Source organism: Pelophylax lessonae (assembly GCF_965119305.1).
Source record: "Pelophylax lessonae genome assembly, chromosome: 6".
NCBI classification, from domain to species: domain Eukaryota; kingdom Metazoa; phylum Chordata; class Amphibia; order Anura; family Ranidae; genus Pelophylax; species Pelophylax lessonae.
Window position 1 is genome coordinate 180496661 of NC_138773.1, and position 22967 is coordinate 180519627.

General features: G+C 44.7%; 1 protein-coding gene across 1 annotated transcript in view; it reads right to left on the reverse strand.

The window, feature by feature from the left end:
• ORMDL1 (ORMDL sphingolipid biosynthesis regulator 1) overlaps positions 1-22967 on the reverse strand; it is a 71692-nt gene that overhangs the window by 12073 nt on the left and 36652 nt on the right. Inside the window, exon 2 of the mRNA XM_082260907.1 lies at positions 9947-10127. Within this exon, the coding sequence (XP_082117033.1) occupies positions 9947-10120 (174 nt within the window). The 5' untranslated portion in view covers positions 10121-10127. The remainder of the gene's footprint in view (positions 1-9946; positions 10128-22967) is intronic.

Genomic DNA, 22967 nt, shown 5'->3' on the forward strand with positions numbered 1-22967 from the left:
CGTAGGGCTACGTCACTAGCTTGTGAGGGTCTAGGGAGCGAGCGCGCGCCCCCGGAGGCGCGCTCCCGCTCCCGAGTGGTCACGGACCCCCCCGCGCGTGTGACCGGCGGACCCGATGTCCGCCGGCCACTCTGCGATCGGCGGGGGAGAGGGAGAAAGTCAGGCAGCTTGTGTAAACAAGCTGCCTGTCATTCTCCTCGCTGTATGAGAGCTGATCATCTGGATCTACTATGTAGATCCGTTGATCACTCTGCATACAGCTGAAGCCCCAGCCAATCACAGTTAGAATCACGCCCCTAGGGACACACACAGCCCCTCCCTCTCAAATAAAGTTAACCCCTTCACTACCAGTGTATTTTTACAGTAACAGTGCATATGTATAGCACTGATTACTGTAGAAATGTCACTGGTAACCCCAAAAGTGTCAAAAATGTCAGTCAAGGGTCCGATCTGTCCGCCGCAATGTCGCAGTACCGCAAAAAAAAAAAAAAAAAAAAAAAAAAAAAAAAAAAAAAAAAAAATCGCAGATCGCCGCCATTACGCGTTAAAAAAAAAAAAACAACAAAAATGACAAAAATCTTTCCCTTAGTTAGTAAACGCAATAACTTTTGCGCAAACCAATCAAAATACGCTTTTTGCGATTTTTTTTACCAAACATAGGTAGCATAAAACAAATTGGCCGAAAATTTTAAAAAATTTTGATTTTTACATTTTTTTTTGGGGGAATTTCATATAAAAAAAAAGGGAAAAATATTGCTATTTTTGCAAAATGGACGCTCTTTTTTTGTTTATAGCGCGTGATCAAAAAATCACACAGGTGATCAAATACCGCCAAAAGAAAGCTCTGTTTGTGGGAAAAAAAGGACGCCAAATTAGTTTAGGTACAGCGTCGCACGACCGCGCAATTCTCCGTTAAAGTCACGCAGTGCCGAATCGCAAAATACCCCCTGGTCGGAATGGGGGTAAAATCTTCCGGGGCTTAAGTGGTTAAAAAAAAATGTATTAAAAATTCATTTTCCTCAAAATTATACTGGCAACATGAAAGAAGTTGTTTGAAACCTTTGCATATAAAAATAAATAAAAATATCACATGTACATAAGTATTCACATCCTTTGCCATGACACTCAAAATTGAGCTCGGGTACATCCTGGTTTTCAATGATCATCCTTGAGATGTTTCTACAAATTGGAGTCCATCTGTGGTAAATACAGTTGGATTGGACATGATTTGGAAAGGCACACACCTGTCTATAAAAAGGCCCCACAGTTAACAGTGCATGTCAGAGCACAAACCAAGCCATGAAGTCCAAGGAATTGTCTTTATACCTCCAAGACAGGATTGTATCGATGCACAGATCTGGGGAAGGGTACAAAAAGTTTAGGCAGCATTGAAGGTCCCAATGAGTACAATGGCCTTCATCTATAAATGGAAGAAGTTTGGAACCACCAGGACTCTTCCTAGAGTGGGCTGCCCGGCAAAACTGAGTGATCGGGAGGAGAAGAGCCTTAGTCAGTGGAGGTGACCAATAACCTGATGGGCACTCTCTCCACAGAGAAATGCTGGAGCTCTGTCATAGGAGAACCTTCCAGAAGAACAACCATCTCTGCAGCACTCCCACCAATCAGGCCTGTATGGTAGAGCAGCAAGACGGAAGTCATTCTTCAGTAAAAATGCACATGACAGCCTGCCTGGAGCTGAAGCACTCTTAGACCATGTGAAACAAATACTGAACTCTTTGGCCTGAATGGCAAGCGTCATGTCTGGAGGAAACCAGGCACCACTAATCATCTGGCCAATACCATTTCTACAGTGAAGCATGGTGGTGGCAGCATCATGCTGTGGGGATGTTTTTCAGCAGCGAGAACTGGGAGACTAGTCAGGATTGAGGAAAAGATGAATGCAGCAATGTACAGAGACATCCTTGATGAAAACCTGCTCCAGAGAGTTCTGGACCTCATCTTCCATCTGGCTCATCTTCCAACAGGACAATGACCCTAAGCACACAGTCAAGATAACAAAGGAGGGGCTACGGGACAACTCTGAATGTCCTTGAGTGGCCTAGCCAGAGCCCAGACCTGAACTCGATTGAACATCTCTGGAGAGAGCTGAAAATGGCTGTGCACAGATTCCCCATCCAACCTGATAAAGCTTGAAAGGGCCTGCAAAGAATGGTAGAAACTACCCAACAATAGGTGTGCCAAGATTTTAGCATCATATTTAAAAAGACTGGAGGCTGTAATTGGTGCCAAAACATGCTTCAACAAAGTATTGAGTAAAGGCTGTGACTACTTATGTACATGTGATTTTTTCCGTTTTTTATTTTTATTAAAATTTGCAAATATTTCAAACAAATTCTATCATGTTGCCATTATGGGTTATTGTTTGTAGAATTTTGAGGAAAATTATGAATTTAACCTTGTTTTGGAATAAGTCTGTAACATAACAAAATGTGGAAAAAGTGAAGCGCTGTAAATATTTTCCGGATGTACTGTACATGGAGGTCTGCTGGAGAAGCAGACAATCACTTTAGCAATTGGCGTTACTACAGTGATATCCATCTTCCACATCCTGTGTGGAGCGTCTTCCCCGTTTTACAAAGACATCATTCCCAGAACAAGGCATTCTATGATTAGACAAGGTGGAGAGGAGGGACTAGGCAGCAGTCAGATATAGTTTTAGCACAAGCAACGAGTTAAAAAAAAAAAAAAAAAAAGGATACAGGCATAAGTATTAAAAGTCAGGGCAGGTGGCAGCCAAGTGAGCAACAAGAATCGGGCAAAGGTTTAGGTAGCAATCAAGAGGGATACGATGAGCATAATCCACAAAATGCACCAACAATTCCAAAGAGGATCAGGAGCCCTTGTGTATTCTCCGGGAAGATAACGGTTGAGGACAGGTCAGTGACTCAGAAGAAATGGATGCAGTCTAGTAGAGGGGTATCTATCAAAGCACAGTGGTAGGGAATGTGGACTAGTCACAGATTTAAGGATAGGTTCACCCCAACACTAAAATCCCTGCATCTATAGATCTCCACAATCTAAACACTAACCTTTCCTTTTTGAAGCTGACCCAAACGGATTCCACGCTGAACTCTCAGCCGCAGACCACACAGCCAACGGAAGCCCCACTGTAAATCTATGGGTGATGTCACTTTTCATTCATTTCAGAGCTGAGCCGCTGTCGGCTGTGTCCTCTATAGAGCTTCTGCCGATGGAGATTGGGTCGGATCGGCTTCAGAAAAATGTATACCAATTTCTTTTTTACAGGGCTAGATAGGATAGGTGTTAAATTGTGGAGATCTATAGATGCAGGGATTTTGGGTTTAGGGTGGACTTATCGTTTAAATCTACTAAGATTCTTTAGGGCCCTTAGAGTTGCTTCATAACAGAGTCCTTGTAACCAACCTATACTGATCTTTTTAATTAAAAATGGGAAAATATTTTGCCAACAAAACGTTTCTCAAACTGTTTTACATGATTTGCACAGAATTACCATGCTACAGTATATTATATCCAATGAACACATTGCCCTTTGTGCAATATATTTCACAATTTAGAGCCGGCAAAATAGCAAACAGATTGCTAAACCAAGTTAGCTAGGGATTCAATTTTTTTTTTTGGGCATGTGTTGCTTCACATGACAATCTTATCAGCCATTTCTGTGTGTAAAGAAATTATGACAGCAGTTGCAAACTGTACAAGGTCAGTTCAGTCAGCTGGCAGAATATAGTCCAATAAACCGAGTCGACCCAAGTACGGGGGGTTTTGGAGAAAAAACACTTATAAAATTTGAAGCCAAAATCACACACTGCAAAATAGGCCGATATAGACCTGATCAGCAGATAACTGTACTTTTCTAAAGAAAAATTCAGGGGTGTTCATCAGCACAGATGGTTGTGTGCTGTAGTGAGAACTGCTGACTCCACTAAGACAACTGCCTAGGTAGAGTCTATGACTCCATTCACACATGAGCATATCATTTTCAGGCATTTTTTTTTTTTTTTTTTTTTTAGACATTTTTTGCAGGTGTTTGGAGGCAAGAAATTAACATCTAACAAAAATGCTTGTAATCTGCAAAAAAAAAAAAAGAAGAAGAAGCTCATGTACTTTGAGCTTCAGGCAACAAAACGCTCAGATGTGAACAGGGGCCATTGAAATTAATGGGATTTTGCTTGTTGGGAGTTTTGAGACTTCAGAGATGAGCGTTTTATGAGCTGAAAAGCGCTCAGGTGTGAACAGGGCCTTAGGAAAAAAGATTAAAGAGATAGTGGGTATGACTCTGCTTCTCTTTTCATGTGATGGGTGTGCGTTTCAATAAGTTGTTAAAAAGGTGCTTAGTGTTACTCCATAAACCATCACATTAAAGAGGTTGTAAACCCCTTTTGTTTACATTTACCTATAGGTAAGCCTACATGAAGGCATGCCTATAGGTGCTATAAATATCTGCTAAACTTGCAGCCGATTACGTCATCGGCGCATGCGCTCTGAAGGAACGGCCACCCGTGCCATTCCTTCAGATCCCAGTGCCGTGAATGGTGGCTCCCGTGATGTAATCGCGCCCCCAGCCAATCAGATGGCCGGAGGATGAGATCCAGGAAGCAGGATGGCTGGACATGTCGGCTGTCCTGTCGGCACTGAGGGGGCTTCGTTTTTAGGTAAGTACTTAATAATGAGCTAGTATGCGATATGCTTTTTTCAGGGCCGATACCGATATTTTGGTCACAATGTATCTATAACGGACAATATTTTGTACATTTAAAATTTTTAAAAATAAAGACAATTTTTGACACAAATCTGGTACTGAACATGTTAATTTTTGTTTAATGGCTGGCTTGCTGGCACCCTATGGTGGGTGGCTGGCTGGCACCCTGTGGGCGGCTGGCTGGTACAGGGCCTGTGGCTGGCTGTCTGGCACCCTGTGGTGGGTGGCTGGTACAGTGCCTGTGGGTGGCTGGTATAGTGCCTGTGGGTGGCTCGCTGGTACAGTGCCTGTGGATGTGGGTGACTGGCTGGCACCGGGCTGCTGTGGGTGGGTGTATGGCTGTGATACACTCCCGCGAGACTAGTCCCGACTCCAGACGAGGCTGTCCAAGGCGAGGGAGGCGGCCTAAGTAGGCAGAATGACGTCACAAAAATATCGGCAATATCGGTTAGTTGCGGGGCCGATACCGATATATCAGGGAAAGTGCATATCGGCCTTGCCGATAATCAGTCTATCCCTACTACAAACTATGGGACATATACTGGAATTTTTATAAAAAATTTTATACTAGTAATGGCAGTGATCAGCGACTTTTAGCGGGACTGTGATAAAGCGGTGGGCAATCTGACACTGAAAGGACTGGACTGACACTAATATAGTGATCAGTGCTAATATACACAAACACTGTACTAGTAAGACTGGCTGGGAAGGGGTTAATAAGACTGTTCACGTGTGTCACAAGTCAGGAGGTGTATGACACTATAATAAGTATCTACCACACTCCTGTGATGTATACCTTGGTTGATGTGCAATCAGAATGGGTATACAATAACACTATATACATAAACATAAATGTAAATATGACTGTGATGAATAAATCGTGGTGTATCAATGTCACTCCAGTGAAAGTCAAAAAAGGACAACACAAACGTGCACGCTGAAATTGTTCAACATAAAGTGTCCAATAATTCAACAGTTGCCACCTGTATGTGATCGGTGCAAAACATTAGAAAAGGTGCATGTAGTTCCAACTATTCCCACACAGGCTTATGGAAAATCCACCTAGTAGATTCCCCTTGGGCTTGTCTGGTGCAGATAGGTCCCACCACCTTATTGGGGATTGGCCCCTTACCGGAAGGGAGAAGGTCAAGAGCGGAGTGTCTACTCAGTAGTGTAGTAGGGATTCCGGGAGAGCAGGTGAAACACTCAAGTGATAAATATAGCCTCTTACCAGATCGCTCGATAGTAGGGCAAGTATCAACTCTCTACCATCGGTTTGATTTCTTGTGACTACTGAAGAACACCAATGTAAGTGCATTTGATCCTATGTTATATTAAACACAAAAGGTACTGCACTATGGTTCGGTTTTTGTTTCTATGAGACACATGTGGAAGTCCTTACCCGTGATAGCAGAGAGACATACCCAGAGTGTGGAGGATCAGGATTGGGAAGAGGCACCATGACACCAGTTTGATACTTGCCCTACTATCGAGCAATCTGGTAAGAGGCTATATTTATCACTTGAGTGTTTCACCTGCTCTCCCGGAATCCCTTTCACCTGCTCTCCCGGAATCCCTACTACACTACTGAGTAGACACTCCGCCCTTGACCTTCTCCCTTCCGGTAAGGGGCCAATCCCCAATAAGGTGGTGGGACCTATCTGCACCAGACAAGCCCAAGGGGAATCTACTAGGTGGATTTACCATAAGCCTGTGTGGGAATAGTTGGAACTACATGCACCTTTTCTAATGTTTTGCACCTATCACACAGAGGTGGCAACGGTTGAATTATTGGACACTTTATGTTGAACATTTTCAGCGTGCACGTTTGTGTTGTCCTTTTTTTACTTTCACTGGAGTGACATTGATACACCACGATTTATTCATGATACACCACGATTTATTCATCCCAGTCATATTTACATTTATGTTTATGTATATGAGTATAGTGTTATTGTATACCCATTCTGATTGCACATCAACCAAGGTATACATCACAGGAGTGTGGTAGATACTTATTATAGTGCCATACACCTCCTGACTTGTGACACACGTGAATTTAGCGCACCTGATTTTTTCTTTATTATTCTTTATCACCTTTTGGTTCTAAGGTTGCAGCTTCATTCACTTTACAGATCCTGCGCACCAATACTTTTTACACGTTAATAAGACTGTGTCTAGTAATGTGTAAAGGGTTTAAGTTTTACGTGGTGCTTCAACCAAGTGATGTGCCAGTTTTTATTCCCTGCTTTACAGGGAAACAAAAAAAAACGGCACATTGCCACTGTCAGAGCTCTGTGTGGTTTACATAAACCAGAGCTTTCTTCTGACACTCGCTCTACCAATCTGCAGGTCCTGGTCATAAATCATTGTCCGGGACCCCATTATCAACATGTGCTGGAGCCAGTAACAGCACACCTGGGTAGGTGGGCGCACACCCCCTACCTGGAAATGCAAAAATATACATTACACATAGACGTGCGATTCTGCATAGCCGGCCTGCATTGTAGCAATAAAATGATAGTGCCCGATTGGCAAGTGGTTAAAGTATAGCTAAAGGCACAATGTTTTGTTTTGGATAGAGTAGAGAGGGATTAGAACACCGGTCAGGTTTTTATTACTGTCTGCACCACTGTTAGGGAGAGATTCACCCGCTTTGTCCTCTTTACCATTATCACTGAAAGTGGAAGTAAAAGAAAACCCAAATTTTGGGTTGTCTTCAGAACAGGACTCCTGGGAACATCTTTCACCGGGGACACTAGTTCTGGTGACCCCGGTGACATGCAGGAATTCCCTCACTTAAGAGGAAATGTCTCTCACTCTCAGTTATGGGACGGGAAATGAGGAGAAATCTCATCAATAGGACAGAGATTTTTTTTTTTTTTAGTTCTACTTTAACTACATGCTCAGTTAGGGTTATCCAGGTATGTACCGGGATTAAATTTAAACTGAACACATCTACATACATGGCAGAAAAATACATGGTATAGCAAACCTGTAGCAACTTAAAAAAAAAATGATATCATAATATATACACAATGCCTTGCGAAAGTATTCGGCCCCCTTGAACTTTGACCTTTTGCCACATTTCATGCTTCAAACATAAAGATATAAAACTGTAATTTTGGGACACAATCATGAAGTGGAACGAAATTGGATATTTCAAACTTTTTTTAACAAATAAAAAACTGAAAAATTGGGCGTGCAAAATTATTCAGCCCCTTTAAGTTAATACTTTGTAGCACCACCTTTTGCTGCGATTACAGCTGTAAGTCACTTGGGGTATGTCTCTATCAGTTTTGCACATCGAGAGACTGAAATTTTTGCCCATTCCTCCTTGCAAAACAGCTCAAGCTCAGTGAGGTTGGATGGAGAGAGTTTGTTAACAGCAGTTTTCAGTTCTTTCCACAGATTCTCGATTGGATTCAGCTCTGGACTTTGACTTGACCATTCTAACATCTGGATATGTTTATGTGTGAACCATTCCATTGTAGATTTTGCTTTATGTTTTGGATCATTGTCTTGTTGGAAGACAAATCTCCGTCCCAGTCTCAGGTCTTTTGCAGACTCCGTCAGGTTTTCTTCCAGAATGGTCCTGTATATGGCTCCATCCATCTTCCCATCAATTTTAACCATCTTCCCTGTCCCTGCTGAAGAAAAGCAGGCCCAAACCATGATGCTGCCACCACCATGTTTGACAGTGGGGATGGTGTGTTCAGGGGGATGAGCTGTGTTGCTTTTACGCCAAACATAACGTTTTGCATTGTTGCCAAAAAGTTCGATTTTGGTTTCATCTGACCAGAGCACCTTCTTCCACATGTTTGGTGTGTCTCCCAGGTGGCTTGTGGCAAACTTTAAACGACACTTTTTATGGATATCTTTAAGAAATGGCTTTCTTCTTGTCACTCTTCCATAAAGGCCAGATTTGTGCAGTATACGACTGATTGTTGTCCTATGGACAGAGTCTCCCACCTCAGCTGTAGATCTCTGCAGTTCATCCAGAGTGATCATGGGCCTCTTGGCTGCATCTCTGATCAGTCTTCTCCTTGTATGAGCTGAAAGTTTAGAGGGACGGCCAGGTCTTCGTAGATTTGCAGTGGTCTGATACTCCTTCCATTTCAATATTATAGCTTGCACAGTGCTCCTTTGGATGTTTAAAGCTTGGGAAATCTTTTTGTATCCAAATCCGGCTTTAAACTTTTCCACAACAGTATCTCGGACCTGCCTGGTGTGTTCCTTGTTCTTCATGATGCTCTCTGCGCTTTAAACGGACCTCTGAGACTATCACAGTGCAGGTGCATTTATACGGAGACTTGATTACACACAGGTGGATTCTATTTATCATCATTAGTCATTTAGGTCAACATTGGATCATTCAGAGATCCTCACTGAACTTCTGGAGAGAGTTTGCTGCACTGAAAGTAAAGAGGCTGAATAATTTTGCACGCCCAATTTTTCATTTTTTTTTTTTGTTAAAGTTTGAAATATCCAATAAATTTCGTTCCACTTCATGATTGTGTCCCACTTGTTGTTGATTCTTCACAAAAAATTACAGTTTTATATCTTTATGTTTGAATCCTAAAATGTGGCAAAAGGTTGAAAAGTTCAAGGGGGCCGAATACTTTTGCAAGGCACTGTAATATACATACACACACACACACACACACACATAATATATATTATATATATATATATATATATATATATATATATATATATATATACATACATACATACATACATAATATTATACATACATAATATTATATATATATATATATTTTTTTTTTAATATAAAAAATAAATAAAAAAACTTGCATTCTCCTCCAGGTACCCACAAACAATTTTAGCCATCTTCTGAAAGCATTTTAAAAGGAAGTCAACTTTTTGCTTTGCCCTCATTATTCCTCAAATGGTTAAGGAGATCATCCATCACTGGCAAAGAAAGCAATTTGAACTCAAAATTCTAGTTGTCATGGGAGCACAACTACCACTTCCTTACTGTTGTGTCTTTAGGACATGAACGGAAGAGTAATCTCTATAATGGGACACCGGCGGCAACTACCTCCCATCCCCAGGGAAAAAAAAAAAAAAAATGTATTGGCTAAAAAGGTACTCTTTAAAGGCTATAAAATGTATAGGTTTTTCCATTACCTGGATCCATGTTTAGCAAAGTACTACATCTGTAGGTCAAATCAGGGTTCTTTTTATTTAGTACTGAACATCTTGACACCAGAGACTTACCAGATTGTGAATGACATTGGTCAAAGTCCATGCAACAGGGACACTGAAGAAAGGAATGCTTAGCAGCACTATGTGTAGCATTCCGACTCCGAGGGCATACGTTAACCACATTCCACGACTATTCATAACCCTAGTATTTGGGTTCACCTCGCTGTGTGCAACACCCACATTCATCTTGGCTCTGAAAAAATACATAAAAGAGAGATTACCACCATTTGGAAACTCGCTGGGTTGGAAAAAAAAAAAAAAAAAAAAAAAAAAAAACGAATAGTGTGTACCAGCCTTAAGTAACTTTTATACAGAAAACATTTCCCTGTGCAAATGTGTCTGGCTACATTAGGGTCAGAATGGCTTGACTGTTTAGCAGGGATAAGTGATAAGACAAGTATGCCGTTAAAGTTTTAGACAATGGCATTACATGAATGCAGAACTTTTGTTAGCCAACATATTGACAATGTATTTGGATTAAAGTAAAACTGTTGTGTACTTTCAGGGAACACATTTTACCGTCGCACTAATGCTGGCCATACGCTATATGGAAAAAAAAAAAAAAAAAAAAAAAAAACACACCACGGCCGAAATTTGGTCATTTGGACAGTTTGTTCATCTTTCGGCCAGTTAATGGGCACAAAACCGGTAATTGGTAGGCGAGACGTTTTTGAGCCAAAAAAAAAAAAAAAAAAAAAAAAAAGAAAAAACAAGTCAGGAAATTTTCTGTCGAATGAAAGATAAAATTGTTGAAGGTTAATGTGTTTCTGGTCCAAACTGTTTGTACTAGGTATATGTGAAAAAATTAACAGATTCATTTATGTCCATTGAACGATTTATCGGTCATTACATGATGGCACGCTCATTTGCTCCCACGGCCGAGTGCTTGTTTTTCAAAAAGGAGTTTAAACAATTTTTCGTTTAAAGCTTGCTATGGGGGCACCCGAGCCTCTGTGTCCATTCAGACAAAGAGCCGTGGCTCCGCCCTGCCCACTTTCTCCTCATTGGCTCACTGACTGATCGACAGTGCCATTGGCTCCGGCTCCCGCTGTTGTGTCTCAGCCAATCAGGAGGGACAGCCAAGGCTCTCGTGCAATATTGCTGAATCGATATGGGGCTCAGGTAAGTATTGGGGGGCTGTTGCACACAGAAGTCTTTAGATCTTAATGCATTAAAATTAAAAAACCTGACTTTGGAACCACTTTAACTTGGCACATGCATGCAGCAGCCCTAGGTGTCCCCTTGGAGGTGCTGTAAAAAGTAAATAAAGTTGGGTCGCCACCAAGGTACAGCTGTCCTTTAAATATGCCCTTAGCTTGGCTTGAATGTAAAATTGTGTTTTTTTACAGAAGGGATATTAAAGCTGATCTCCAGCTTTTTGAGAAGTTTAAATCGTTTGTTTGGACCAAGTGGTTCCAAATTAACTATTACCTTCACTACTAGATGTGCCCTCTCTGTGCTGCCTGTGTATTGGCATTGGTAGCAGAATTGGAGTCTTTCCTTGCTAGGATACAGACAGCAGAAGCTGCGGCCTAGCAACTATCTGAGCAGCAGTGGTGGTGGCCAAAAGGCAAAATTCATGCTGTAGGACTGTATACATGTAAACATTGTTCAAACTGTACCAAATATATTCAAATTATACGGACTTAGCTTTATTATTTTGTGCCATTTCCTGGGAACATTAGGTCTCATTTGTTTGTCTTCAGCAATCTAATAACTTGTCAAAGGTCTATGCAATACTACGAAATTCTGTTTATGCTCTATTGCAGAGACCTTATTGTATTTATTCCATTAACAATTACAAGGCTGTGGTTATAAAATAAAAGTGCATGCTGCGACTTCTAGATCTCTAACTTTTTTTGCTCCCATTTAGATTTGGCTAGCTGAAGAGGATGTCCAGACATCCCAAACTTTTTTCAAATTCTTCCACATGTGTAGGACCGTAAAAGCCACGGCTCAACAAATCCCAGCCACCATGTTGCCATGCCGGCAACAAATTGTGCCTGGGCTGCCGCCCGAATGCTATCCCCTTCCGCCCCCCCATGTGCTGCCAGGTAGAGGGGAGCGAGCAGAGCGGACACACGCTCTCCTCCCATTCTTGTTGCTGATCCAGGAGTGACATGCATGACGTCACTTCCGGGTTCCTGTTGACAATTTCCCTGGTCACCAAGGACAGGAAAAAATTGTAATGCAGTGCGATGTGCATTGCATTACATTGAGTGGAGCACAGGGGAGACATGCAGGATGTTTAAGACCCTGGGTATCTCATTAAAGAGAATTGTAAAAAAATTTAAAATTACACCCAAGTGCATAAAATCCCCCCCCCCCCTCAAAAAAAAAAAAAAAAAAAAAAAAAACTGAACCCCCCCGACCCAACACGCACATACAAAAACGTACCCACGCATCAGCGCGCCTATGCCTGAAAACATTGACTGCGATATTTCTAGCACCAGAGCTCCTTTGTAGCGCTAAACTGATAGCCTATAGGGGGCTTTTAAAGCATTGCCGATGGAAAATCTAGGATGAAGAAGAAGTTTATCGCCATTTCACGGGCACAAATTTAAGGTTTGACATGTCAAGTATCCATTTACTCAATGCAACCCCGGCTTTTTTTTTTTAAATATATATATATTTAATTTTTGACAAAAAGGTAATTTGTTGCATTTGTGTGCCCTAAAATGTATTCTAAATGCTAATGCGTTTACTGAAATATTGTTCTTCCTAGAGATTTGCGATAGTGTGCGACATAAAAAATTGGAACTACCACCATTTTATTCTCTAGTTTGTCTGCTTTCAGAAAACAAAACAGTTCTAGTAGGAAAAAAGGTTAAAGGATAAGTTCACTTTTGGAAACAGTCTACATGTTCCACCTGTAAGCATAAGGGTCCTTTCACACGACCGCTCCGATCAGATCCGCCCGTCAGTTTTTTTAGGCAGATCGGATCGGATGCTCTATGCAACCCTATGGGGCAGCGGATGTCAGCGGTGACATGTCCGCTGACACCCGCTGCCATTCGCATCCGATCCTGTCCGTGAATTACGGACGGATGGAAACCCTATTTTCCATCCGTCCAGTGGATCGGATGAGAGCGGACAGGCGGTCCGCTCTCATCCGATTCCCCCATAGAGATGCATGGGGAGCTGTCACCTTCCTGCTCAGCAGGGATCGGTGTTTACGATCCCCTGCTGAGCAGCACGGATCTGCCTACGGAGGCAGACCGTGTGAATGGACCCTTAGGAGTTAAGGTTTTGTTTTTTCCTCTAAAAGGTTTTTAGCTGGCTCCTAGAGTCAAAGCAAATTGTCAAGCCCTGGTTAAATCGATTGTCATATTATATAGATGAACTAGTGATCTTTAAAAACTAGTTCTAATGCCAAGGCTTGGTAGATTGAACATGCTGCGCTCAAGGCAGGAGGCACCTGCATCAGAAAATCTTATTACCTTTTAGTTCACGTGTTAGCTTTTTCCTATCTAACACCAACAAGTAAACAAACCCCAAAAAGGCAACTCATTAGTTAAATTACAAGCAGTAAACAAATCCGCAGACAAAGAATTCAATCCAAAGGTCTTAGACAAATCCACACAAGGAACAGGAGTCCAGGTCAAAGGACATGATTTGAGAACAGAAAAATATAGTTTCTTATGAGAGCTCATGAAATGATATACACGATAGGCAGATATGTACTGTATGTATTTATCAAAACCTACATTTTATTAGGACAGATGCATGAGCTAAAAGGATTTTTAGAACTGCTGATCCCCTGGATTTACATGCATTACATTCTCTACAGTTAGTGATATTAAACCTTCAGTTTTAAAGCACTTTCAGCAGCGGATTTAATCACTTACTGAATCTGCAGCTTCCTGATCTTCTAATCCTTGCCTATGTTCTGGTTTAAGCTGATGCCATGACCGCTGCCCCAGGTTTCCCGTTTCTCTTGCATGCAGAGACTAGAGAGGTTTCTCCCCACACACAGTGGAAAGACAACCCTGTAGCCTAGGATGGCAAGCCACTCCCCTGCTCCTCCTTCCTTTTCCCAAGCTAATAGACTGGCTGGAGACTGCACTGTTTACTGATAACTCGTTCCTGGAGAAGATCAGAAGTTCAGGGAAGCAGCACTGAGAGAGCAGGAGCCAACAGCATTGAAAGTTGTAAACTGCAAGCGCTGGGGATAAAAAAAAAAAAACAAAAAAAAAAAAAAAAACACCACAAACAAATAGTTTACCGAGGAATGTTCATGTTATTGTGCTCAATGTGTTACGCTAAAAACAACTCTGAGGGTTGTACACTAAGACATCATTGCATGTGGTCTTCCTGAAGAGGACCTTTGCCCAAAATGATGCCTTGTTCTGAACTGGCTGGAGGAGGACATCTTGGTAGGAGGCAAGGCACTTCCTCAGAGTTTCCCGTAAGAATAGTGAGCAGTGACATTGGTAAAGTTCTTAAAGTGGGATACACACTAGTAGAAAATCTGCCGAAAATTCCCATCCGAGGTAAAATCGTACGATTTTCGGCTAGTGTGTACACAACTTTCAGCAGCCGATGCCAACATTTGCAAAGAAAAAAAAAAACAAAAACGGAGGGACAAACGCCAAAATGTTTATCGTCCTTCCCCAGCACGACCAATTTTAGTTTAATGTGTATGCAGTACGTCCGCGAAAAATCCGACATGAAAGACCGCGCATGATTTGAAGTTGCTGAAGACCCAGAAGTCTAGGAACAAATGTCCCAAAAAAAAAAAAAAAAACGAGAAATTTCGTGAACATTATGCACTATCAACTAAAAACGGTAATGAAGTCTGAGCAAGAGAGAAAAAAAAAAAAATAAAAAAAAAAAAAAAAAAAAAATCGGAGGATATTTCATCCGATTTTCGTCAAGTGTGTACGAGCCTTAAGACTGGCAGTTAGAAGCAGCAGTGCCTTGGATCTCCTACAGCAGACATACAGCTACGGGCACCTTCACACAGGAAGTGCACTGCTATTTTTTTACGGGAAGGGCTTCCTTCATACTCATGCAGGTGTGATGGTGCTTGCACTTCTTTTTTTAAATTTCACGCATTTTGGGCAAACATCCATTTTAATGGGCTGCCCTGCGTGCAAAAGTTGGAATGTGAGCACCTTTATATAAATAAATAAATAAATTAATTAATTAAAAGACTTTGGAGAGCAACTTGCATACGACTTTGGCTTTGACCAATGATAATGGACATTGTGTAACATTCATGCAACTTTTGAGGGTTAACATTGAAGTCTATGGCCCTCAAGTTGCATGAAAGTAGGACCAAGGCAGTGCATGAACTACTTTGAAAATCGCTGCAACTTAAAAGTGGTATTAATCTCTGATTGCTGAACCAGCCATTTCGTGGTTTAGAACTGATGTGCCACAGAGAAGGCAAATAGAACGCTTCTTACTTAAATAAATGTTGTTGTAAAGCCCCTACTTGTTAGCAGCCGCAGCCATTTTAACTCCTGTGTTTCCCCATCTACAGATTCGTTTATTTGCGCCCTCACCATTTTCCTGGCGCGATCTTCCCAGGAAAAAAAAAAAAAAAATGGGACTAGCATGCTGATGATGTCATTGCACACGAAATGAAGGGTTACTATGAAAGCAAGCAGGTAGGAAGCTATGCAAACAGAGCAAACATTTCAGTTGATTTCAATGAGTAATTTACCTGAAATGTAATTGCATGAGTTTACTACTGCTTTAAGTTGTTCATCTATTAGAGATACACTGAAATTTCAGTGGCTGAAACATATCGGCTGAAAATAGCGTTATTGGCATTTTGAAGCTGAAGATGGCGATAACGGCATCCAAAACACACACGATTTTGCCACTATTTCACAGCGATTTTACTGTGCTTATGGTGTGTTTTTTTATAGGGCATGTGATTAATATGAATTTAAAAAGGAATACATTTTTCCAAAACTTTTCTTGCGCTAAAAGGTGCCAAAGATTGGCCGACAAATTCAGGATATTAAGTCAAAAACAATACAAATTATATATTATTATATATATATATTTTTTTTTTGGTTTACAGCCAAGTGCATCCAGCATTTTCGGTATCAAAATTTCCATTCAGTGCACCTTTAACCTGTATGAATGGTTATGGGGAAAGACTTGTCATGCGGCTTTGATGTACAGAGCCGCATTGTTTTTGCATGCAAACTGGGGAAAAAAACTAAACAAAAAGGGGATACATTTTTCAGGGTACTGCTAGGACACAATTAGCATTTATAAATGTTACTTGAACCGCACATCTTTGACATTTGGAAAGATTCCACCCACTTTCAGTCTAATTGACTGATGTCAGAACAGAAAGTGAGGAAAGGTCTAGGAGAAAGCAGTAAATAATTGCGGAGTAATGTCAGGAGAGAAGTGATTGAACCTCTCAGGTTTTTAGAGGTACAGAAATTGCATTTAAAACATGAAAAATAACACCACCCCACTCTACTGCACTACTTCAGGCGGTTCAATCGTTTTCCTAGGTAACATAAATGTACTCTGGGACCACAAGAAGCTGGCACTGCTCCAGTCTCTTTTCCAGTCGGCTGGAAGTATATGGTCTTCTACTTTGAAAATAAATAAAAAATGATACACTGCTCAAAAAATTAAAAAGGAACACTTTGAAAACACATCAGATCTTAGTGCCGGTCACATTTATGCGATGCGGGAAAGCTGCGAATATACATCGTTTTACCCGCATCGCAACCGCAGCACAAGCAGTTCAATTCAAAGTTAACGACACCCCCAGATCAGATCGCATATCGCAGTGCGATCTGAGAGTTTGCACAAAATCAGATCGCACTAGTGTGAACCACCATGCGAGCCGATTCTGCTGCGGACCAAAAAAAGGTCTTGTGCGTGTTAAGTGCGATTGCGGTGCAAATTCAGCCATAATTTTAGGAGCAGTGCGCTCCGAATTACATGCGATCTCTGTGATCGCATAAATGTGAACCGGCACTCAATGGGGAAAAAAAAAAAATCTCATGTTGGATATATATACTGATATGGACTGGGTAATGTGTTAGGAACTAAAGGATGCCACATCGTTTGATGGAAATGAAAATCAATCTACAGAGGACTAAATTTAAAGACACCCCCGAAAATCTAAGTGAAAACGATGCAGCAGGCTAGTCCATTTTGCTAAAACTTCAAAATGGTACTCGGTTTGTATGACCCCCCCACGTGCTTGTATGCATGTCTAACATCAGGGCATGCTTCTAATGAGAAGACGGATGGTGTCATCTGTCTGGGGTATTTCCTAACAGATCTGGACCAGGGAATCACTGAGCTCCTGAACAGACTAAGGTGCAACCTGACAGCATCAAATAGACAGAAACAGAATGTCCCAGAGGTGTTCTTTTTTTTTTTTTTTTTTAAATCTTTATTTAACAAATTCAAAACAACATACAGAAATATAAAATAGCAAAGAAGTGCATGTAGGAGAAAAAGAACACAGAAAAGGCACAATCGGCATTATGTTCAGTCCGGACATCATTAGTGAAACAAAAAAAGTCCATAGAGGTCAATTAATCAGTCATTGTGAAAGCGTGTGCCAATATCGGCCAAACAGCAAATACAATTATGGACCCCCAGGATGCGCTGTGTCTGTCAGTGCCGCCCAAAAAAAAAAAAAAAGGGATCCCCGCAGAGGAGGCCGGAGGGCCCGACAGACACCACACACAGTTCCAGCATCTGTACACGGTAACGTCCGTGTTACAGTTTATACAGCCGCAGAATCGACTACTGGCCTCAGAGAGACAAGAGAAAAAAAAAAAGAAAAAGGGGGGGGGGGGAGAGAGAGATAGTATAGGGGAAAAGACAAACATGAAGGATAAAACAGGTAGGGAAAGGGAGGTCCGGGCAGGGGGCGCGGGCCCCAGGCTGGAGAAGACCAGGTAGGAGTCCTAGAGTTCAGCCGCTAATATTAGGAGTGTGGTCATCTGAGATCTCAGCAGAGTAATACATCCACCCCGTCCAAGTGTCCTTAAAGCGTTCCTCCCTACCCTGTGACGTGAGAACACGTCTTTCGGCTTCCATCACTAGGTTGACCTCCTTTTTCCACTCAGAGAGCGTGGGGCAGGCGGAACTCCGCCAATGCCTCGGTATGAGGCACTTGGCGGCGTTCAGCAGGAAAGGAACTATACTACGTTTGTAGCGTTTGATCGAGGAGTGTGTATCATGGAACAGATATTGAAGGGGAGCACGGGAAGGAGGGGTGAGCGACAGCTTGGATACCCAAAGATGTACAGCGTCCCAGAAGGGCTGGAGTAGGGGACACTCCCACCAAATGTGGAGGAAAGTGCCCACCTGACCGCAGCCCCTCCAACAATGGGGGTCCGAGCCCGGAAATATCCGAGCCAACTTGGCAGGGGTCCTGTACCAGCGGGCCACAAATTTATAGGCCGACTCCTGTATCCTGGTGCTAATAGAGGAGACATGGGTCAAATGCAGAATGCGAGAGAGTTGCGGAGGGGAAAATTCCACCCCCAGCTCTCTCTCCCATTCCTTCATGAAATAGGGAGGCGAGGAGGAGACCCCGCTCAATAACAATTTGTACATGTGCGACAGTAAGTGGCGGGACTCCGGAGGGTCGACAAACCACTTCTCGAAGTCCGAGAGGCCAGTTATCGGGCGTGGAGCAGTTGGGAGTGTGACGAAAAAGTCAGTCAGTTGCCTATAGCGCCAGTCAGACATCGGAAAATCGCCGAAGCGATCGCGCAAAGTCGCAAGGGGCAGCAAAGTGCCTGCCGGGGCAAATTTCCCGCAGTACAGTTTGCCATCAGCGTTCCAAGAGCGAAAAAAGCGTACATCCTCCCCCGGGGGGAACCAGGGAAATCCCCCCAGGGGAGCCAACGGGGACACGCCGGAAGACATGGCGCCAGACGCATTAAGGCCATCCCAGATGCGGAGTGTGGCCACAGTCAGGGGTGACGTCCAGGCCGACAGTCCACGATCGCCCGAAGGAATCCACGGGGCACCCGCAAGATTCCGGCCCGCCAGCGTTTTCTCCAAGGGGACCCAAGGTTTAGACTGACCGTCGTGCGCCCAATTCAGCATACGAACTAATGCCATAGCTTTATAGTAAAATGTAACATCCGGAAGCCCGACGCCACCGTCGGCTTTCGTCCGCCTGAGGACAGCATAGGCCAGGCGGGGGCTCCCCTCCCTCCAGACGAATTTTAGAAAAGCCCGCCGCAGACGTTTAAAAAAGGATACCGGTAAATGCATGGGGACCGTGTTGAACAAATAAATCAGCCGGGGAAGGATGGTCATTTTAAGCACGTTAATGCGGCCAAACCAAGTTACCGAGTGGGATGCCCACGATTCCAGGTCAAGATGGATACGCGCCAGCAGGTCGCCGAAGTTCTTGTCATATAGAGTTTTCAAGTCAGGGGAGATGTTCACGCCGAGGTAAGGGAGGTAGTCCTCCCGCCATCTAAAGCCAAAGGATCGCCGTAGAGTCGAAGCCAGGTCGGGGGGTACATGAATAGGTAGCAATTCAGATTTATCATAATTGACCTTGAAATTGGAAAGTCGCCCGAACAGATCCAGCTCTCGTACCAGTACAGGGAGGGAGAGCTGTGGTCGGGTAAGATAGAACAGCAGGTCATCGGCATATGCCGACACCTTATGTTCCGTACCACCCACCGTAACACCAGCAATGTCAGACAGTGCCCTCACTCTCCTCAAAAAGGGTTCCAGGGCCAGGGCGAAAAGAAGGGGTGACAGGGGACAACCCTGTCGGGTGCCATTATAAATGGGAAAGGGATCCGACAGCAACCCGTTCACCCTGACCCTGGCACTTGGGCCGTGATATAGGGCCAAGATCCACCCCAACATACGGGACCCGAGCCCCAGAGATCGAAGAACCCCCGACAGGTATGGCCAGGCCACCCTGTCGAAGGCCTTCTCCGCATCCAGGGATAGAGCCAGACAGGGAAGTCTGTCCGGTCCATGCTGAGCCCAGTGGAGCACATGGAGAGCCCGGACAGTATTGTCCCGGGCTTCTCGGAGGGGCATGAATCCCGCCTGGTCAGGGTGGATCAAGGACGCGATATGGTCTTGGAGGCGAAGTGCCATAATTTTGGCCAAAATCTTGGTATCAGCGTTGAGGAGAGAGATGGGCCTATAGCTGGCACAGTGGTGGGGGTCCTTACCCGGTTTCGGAAGTACTACAATATGGGCCAACAGCGCCTCAGGTGAGAGGGGCCGTTCATCCGACACCGCGTTAAAGTAGGTACACATATGGGTGCCAAGAGCGGGGAGCAGGGACTTATAATAGTGGTTTGTGAAGCCATCCGGGCCCGGGCTCTTGCCTGCAGGCAAGCCAGATACCACCCTGCTCACCTCCGTCTCGGTAATGGGAGCCTCCAACACCTCCAGGACCCCATCCGGGAGCCTGGGGAGTCCGGAGTCTGCCAAGTAGTCTTGAATGTCGGACGGCTGACCCCCCCCAGCCCGAGGGAGATGGTACAGGGACTCGTAAAAGCGTTGGAAGCAAGTGGCTATGCGAGGGGAACTGACAACTTTGCCCTCAGGAGTCTCCAAGGCGTGGACATGCCGGGCTTCCGACCTTTTATGTAGCATTCGGGCCAGCAAGCGACCGCACTTGTTCCCATGCTCATAAAAACGGTGTGCCCAGAAGCGCAGCCTATCCCGGGCCCGTCTGTCCAGGCAGGAAGACAAGGTGTTCCTGAGCTCCTCTAGGGAACGAGCATCCTCAGGAGCCCTGGCACGCTTATGTTTGATTTCCAAATCGTGGATACGATCCAGCAAGTCAGAAATCTCCTGCTGTCGTTGCCGCTTCAATCGTGCACCGTGCGAAATGAGGACCCCCCTGATCACAGCCTTATGGCCCTCCCAGACAGCGGACGGGGAGACATCAGGCGAAGAGTTAAGCTCAAAATAGGAGCGCACCTCTCCAGTAACCTGATCCAAAATGGAGGGGTCATCCAGGAGGTTTTCATTGAGGCACCACGTCCGGGTCACACGGTGAGCACCGGGGGGCGTGATCGTCAGGGAGACCGGGGAGTGATCAGAGAGGGTAATGGACCCAATCGAAGCGGCAAGGACAGAGTCCAGGTGGTACTGATCCACCATGAACAAATCCAGCCTGGAGTACATGTCATGAACTTTGGAGTAGTAACTGTAGTCCCTAACCCCGGGATTGAGGATCCGCCAGCAGTCTACCAAATGCAGGGCCCTGAACTGCCTCCGAAGGTGCTTCTGAGCTCGAAAAGAAAGAGGAGAGCATCCCGAGGAGGAGTCCAGGGAGGGATCAAGTACCACATTAAAATCCCCCCCTAAGAGAACAATGCCCTCCCGAAACCCCTTGAGCTTGGTAAGGGTTGAGGACAAAAAGGAGACTGTTCTAGAGTTAGGCGCATACACATTAGCAAGAGTGTACGTGTGGCCATGGATCGTACCCTTCAGAAATAGGAAGCGCCCCTCAGGATCCGTTAGGGAGTCCATGAGTACAAAGGGACTGTTTGTGGATGGCTATGGCAACCCCCCTGGCTTTGGCAATTGGGGATACACTATGATACCACTGGGAAAACATCTGGGTAGGTAAGCGGGGAGTGGAGGAGGCAGTGAAGTGCGTCTCTTGTAAATAAAGCATATCAGGGCGCAAGTGACGCAGTTCCTGCCACATCCTTCCCCTCTTATTGGGAGAGCAAAGCCCCCGTACATTGTACGAGGTCACTCGCAATACATCAGCCATAAGACAGCGATGGGCAGTCGGCTAGAACCGGTAAACAACATGCGATCAAAGGCCTCGCCCCGATCAGCAAGGGAAGCAAAAAAAACTCCAAGACGCATTGCTCCACACCTCCACCGTGGGCCTCAGGCCCCCCCCCAGACCACCCAAGAAAAGGAAAAGAGAAGGGGATGGGAAAAAGAGGGGAGAGGGCAGGGGGGAGACAGAAAAAATAGGACAGTGGAAACATTGAGTAGAAAAGAGAGAGCAGGAGACAAAAACCATCCCCAGCATGGAGAGCCATCCCGAAGGGACACGCCCCCTCAACCTCAAAAAAGAGGGGGCAGCTCCAACTAACCATAACCAAAAAAGAAGGGAGAAAAAAACCCTCAAGGACTCGGGATTACCCAGACCCACGGGGCCACCTACTGTGGGGTAGTGACTGAACCACCAGTGAGAGGAGCAATGCATCTCCGAGCCATTGAACATCAACAATGAAGTAAACATGACCTGTAGCCAGGCTGGGGGGGACCCGCGGCCCCTGAGGGCCCCGGGTCAGCCCCAGTCCGCAGGGGGGAAAATCCCACCCTGAACCCATCAATATACAAGTCAAGCATATTTAACAACATAGTGCAAATACCACCATAACAATAGAGGGACCCAGACAAGCCCCCCATAGCAGCAGAAGTTGAGTTGAGCCCACCGTCCGGCAAGTCTCTAGCGAGAGTGAGCAACGTTCAGTCGTGCTGGGAGGCCCGGGCGGAGCCCCGTCGCGAACCTCTGCGACGCTTCCCACCTTGCGAGGCGACCTGCTGCCACCGCTCAGGGCGTTGCGGCAAGGGGAGAGCACTCTGCAGTCTCCAGTCAGGAAAGTCTGTCAAGGGGACATCCAGGGCAGTACAGAAGCGTTGCAAGTCATCCTTGGTGCGGAGAACGGCCGACTTGCCATTCCTGGAGGCAGTAAGACGGAAGGGGAATCCCCAGCGATACACCACCTGGTGAGAGCGTAAGGTATCCAGTAGGGGGCGCAGGGAACGCCGTTGCATAAGTGTCCGCCTAGACAGGTCGGGGAACAGAGAAAGTTGTGCGCCATCAAAGTCGATCACAGCCATAGACCGTGCAGCCTTCATAATGTCCTCTTTCACAGCATACTTATGAAGTTTGCATATGACATCCCGGGGTGGCTCCCCCTCTTTTGGTGGGGGAAGCAAGGCCCTGTGCGCTCTGTCAATGTCAATGGTATCAGGGGCTCTGTTTCCCAAATCTGGCGGAAAATACCCTGAACAGAGGGGACCAGGTCAGGAGCTCTGGTGGCTTCAGGAAGCCCCCGAA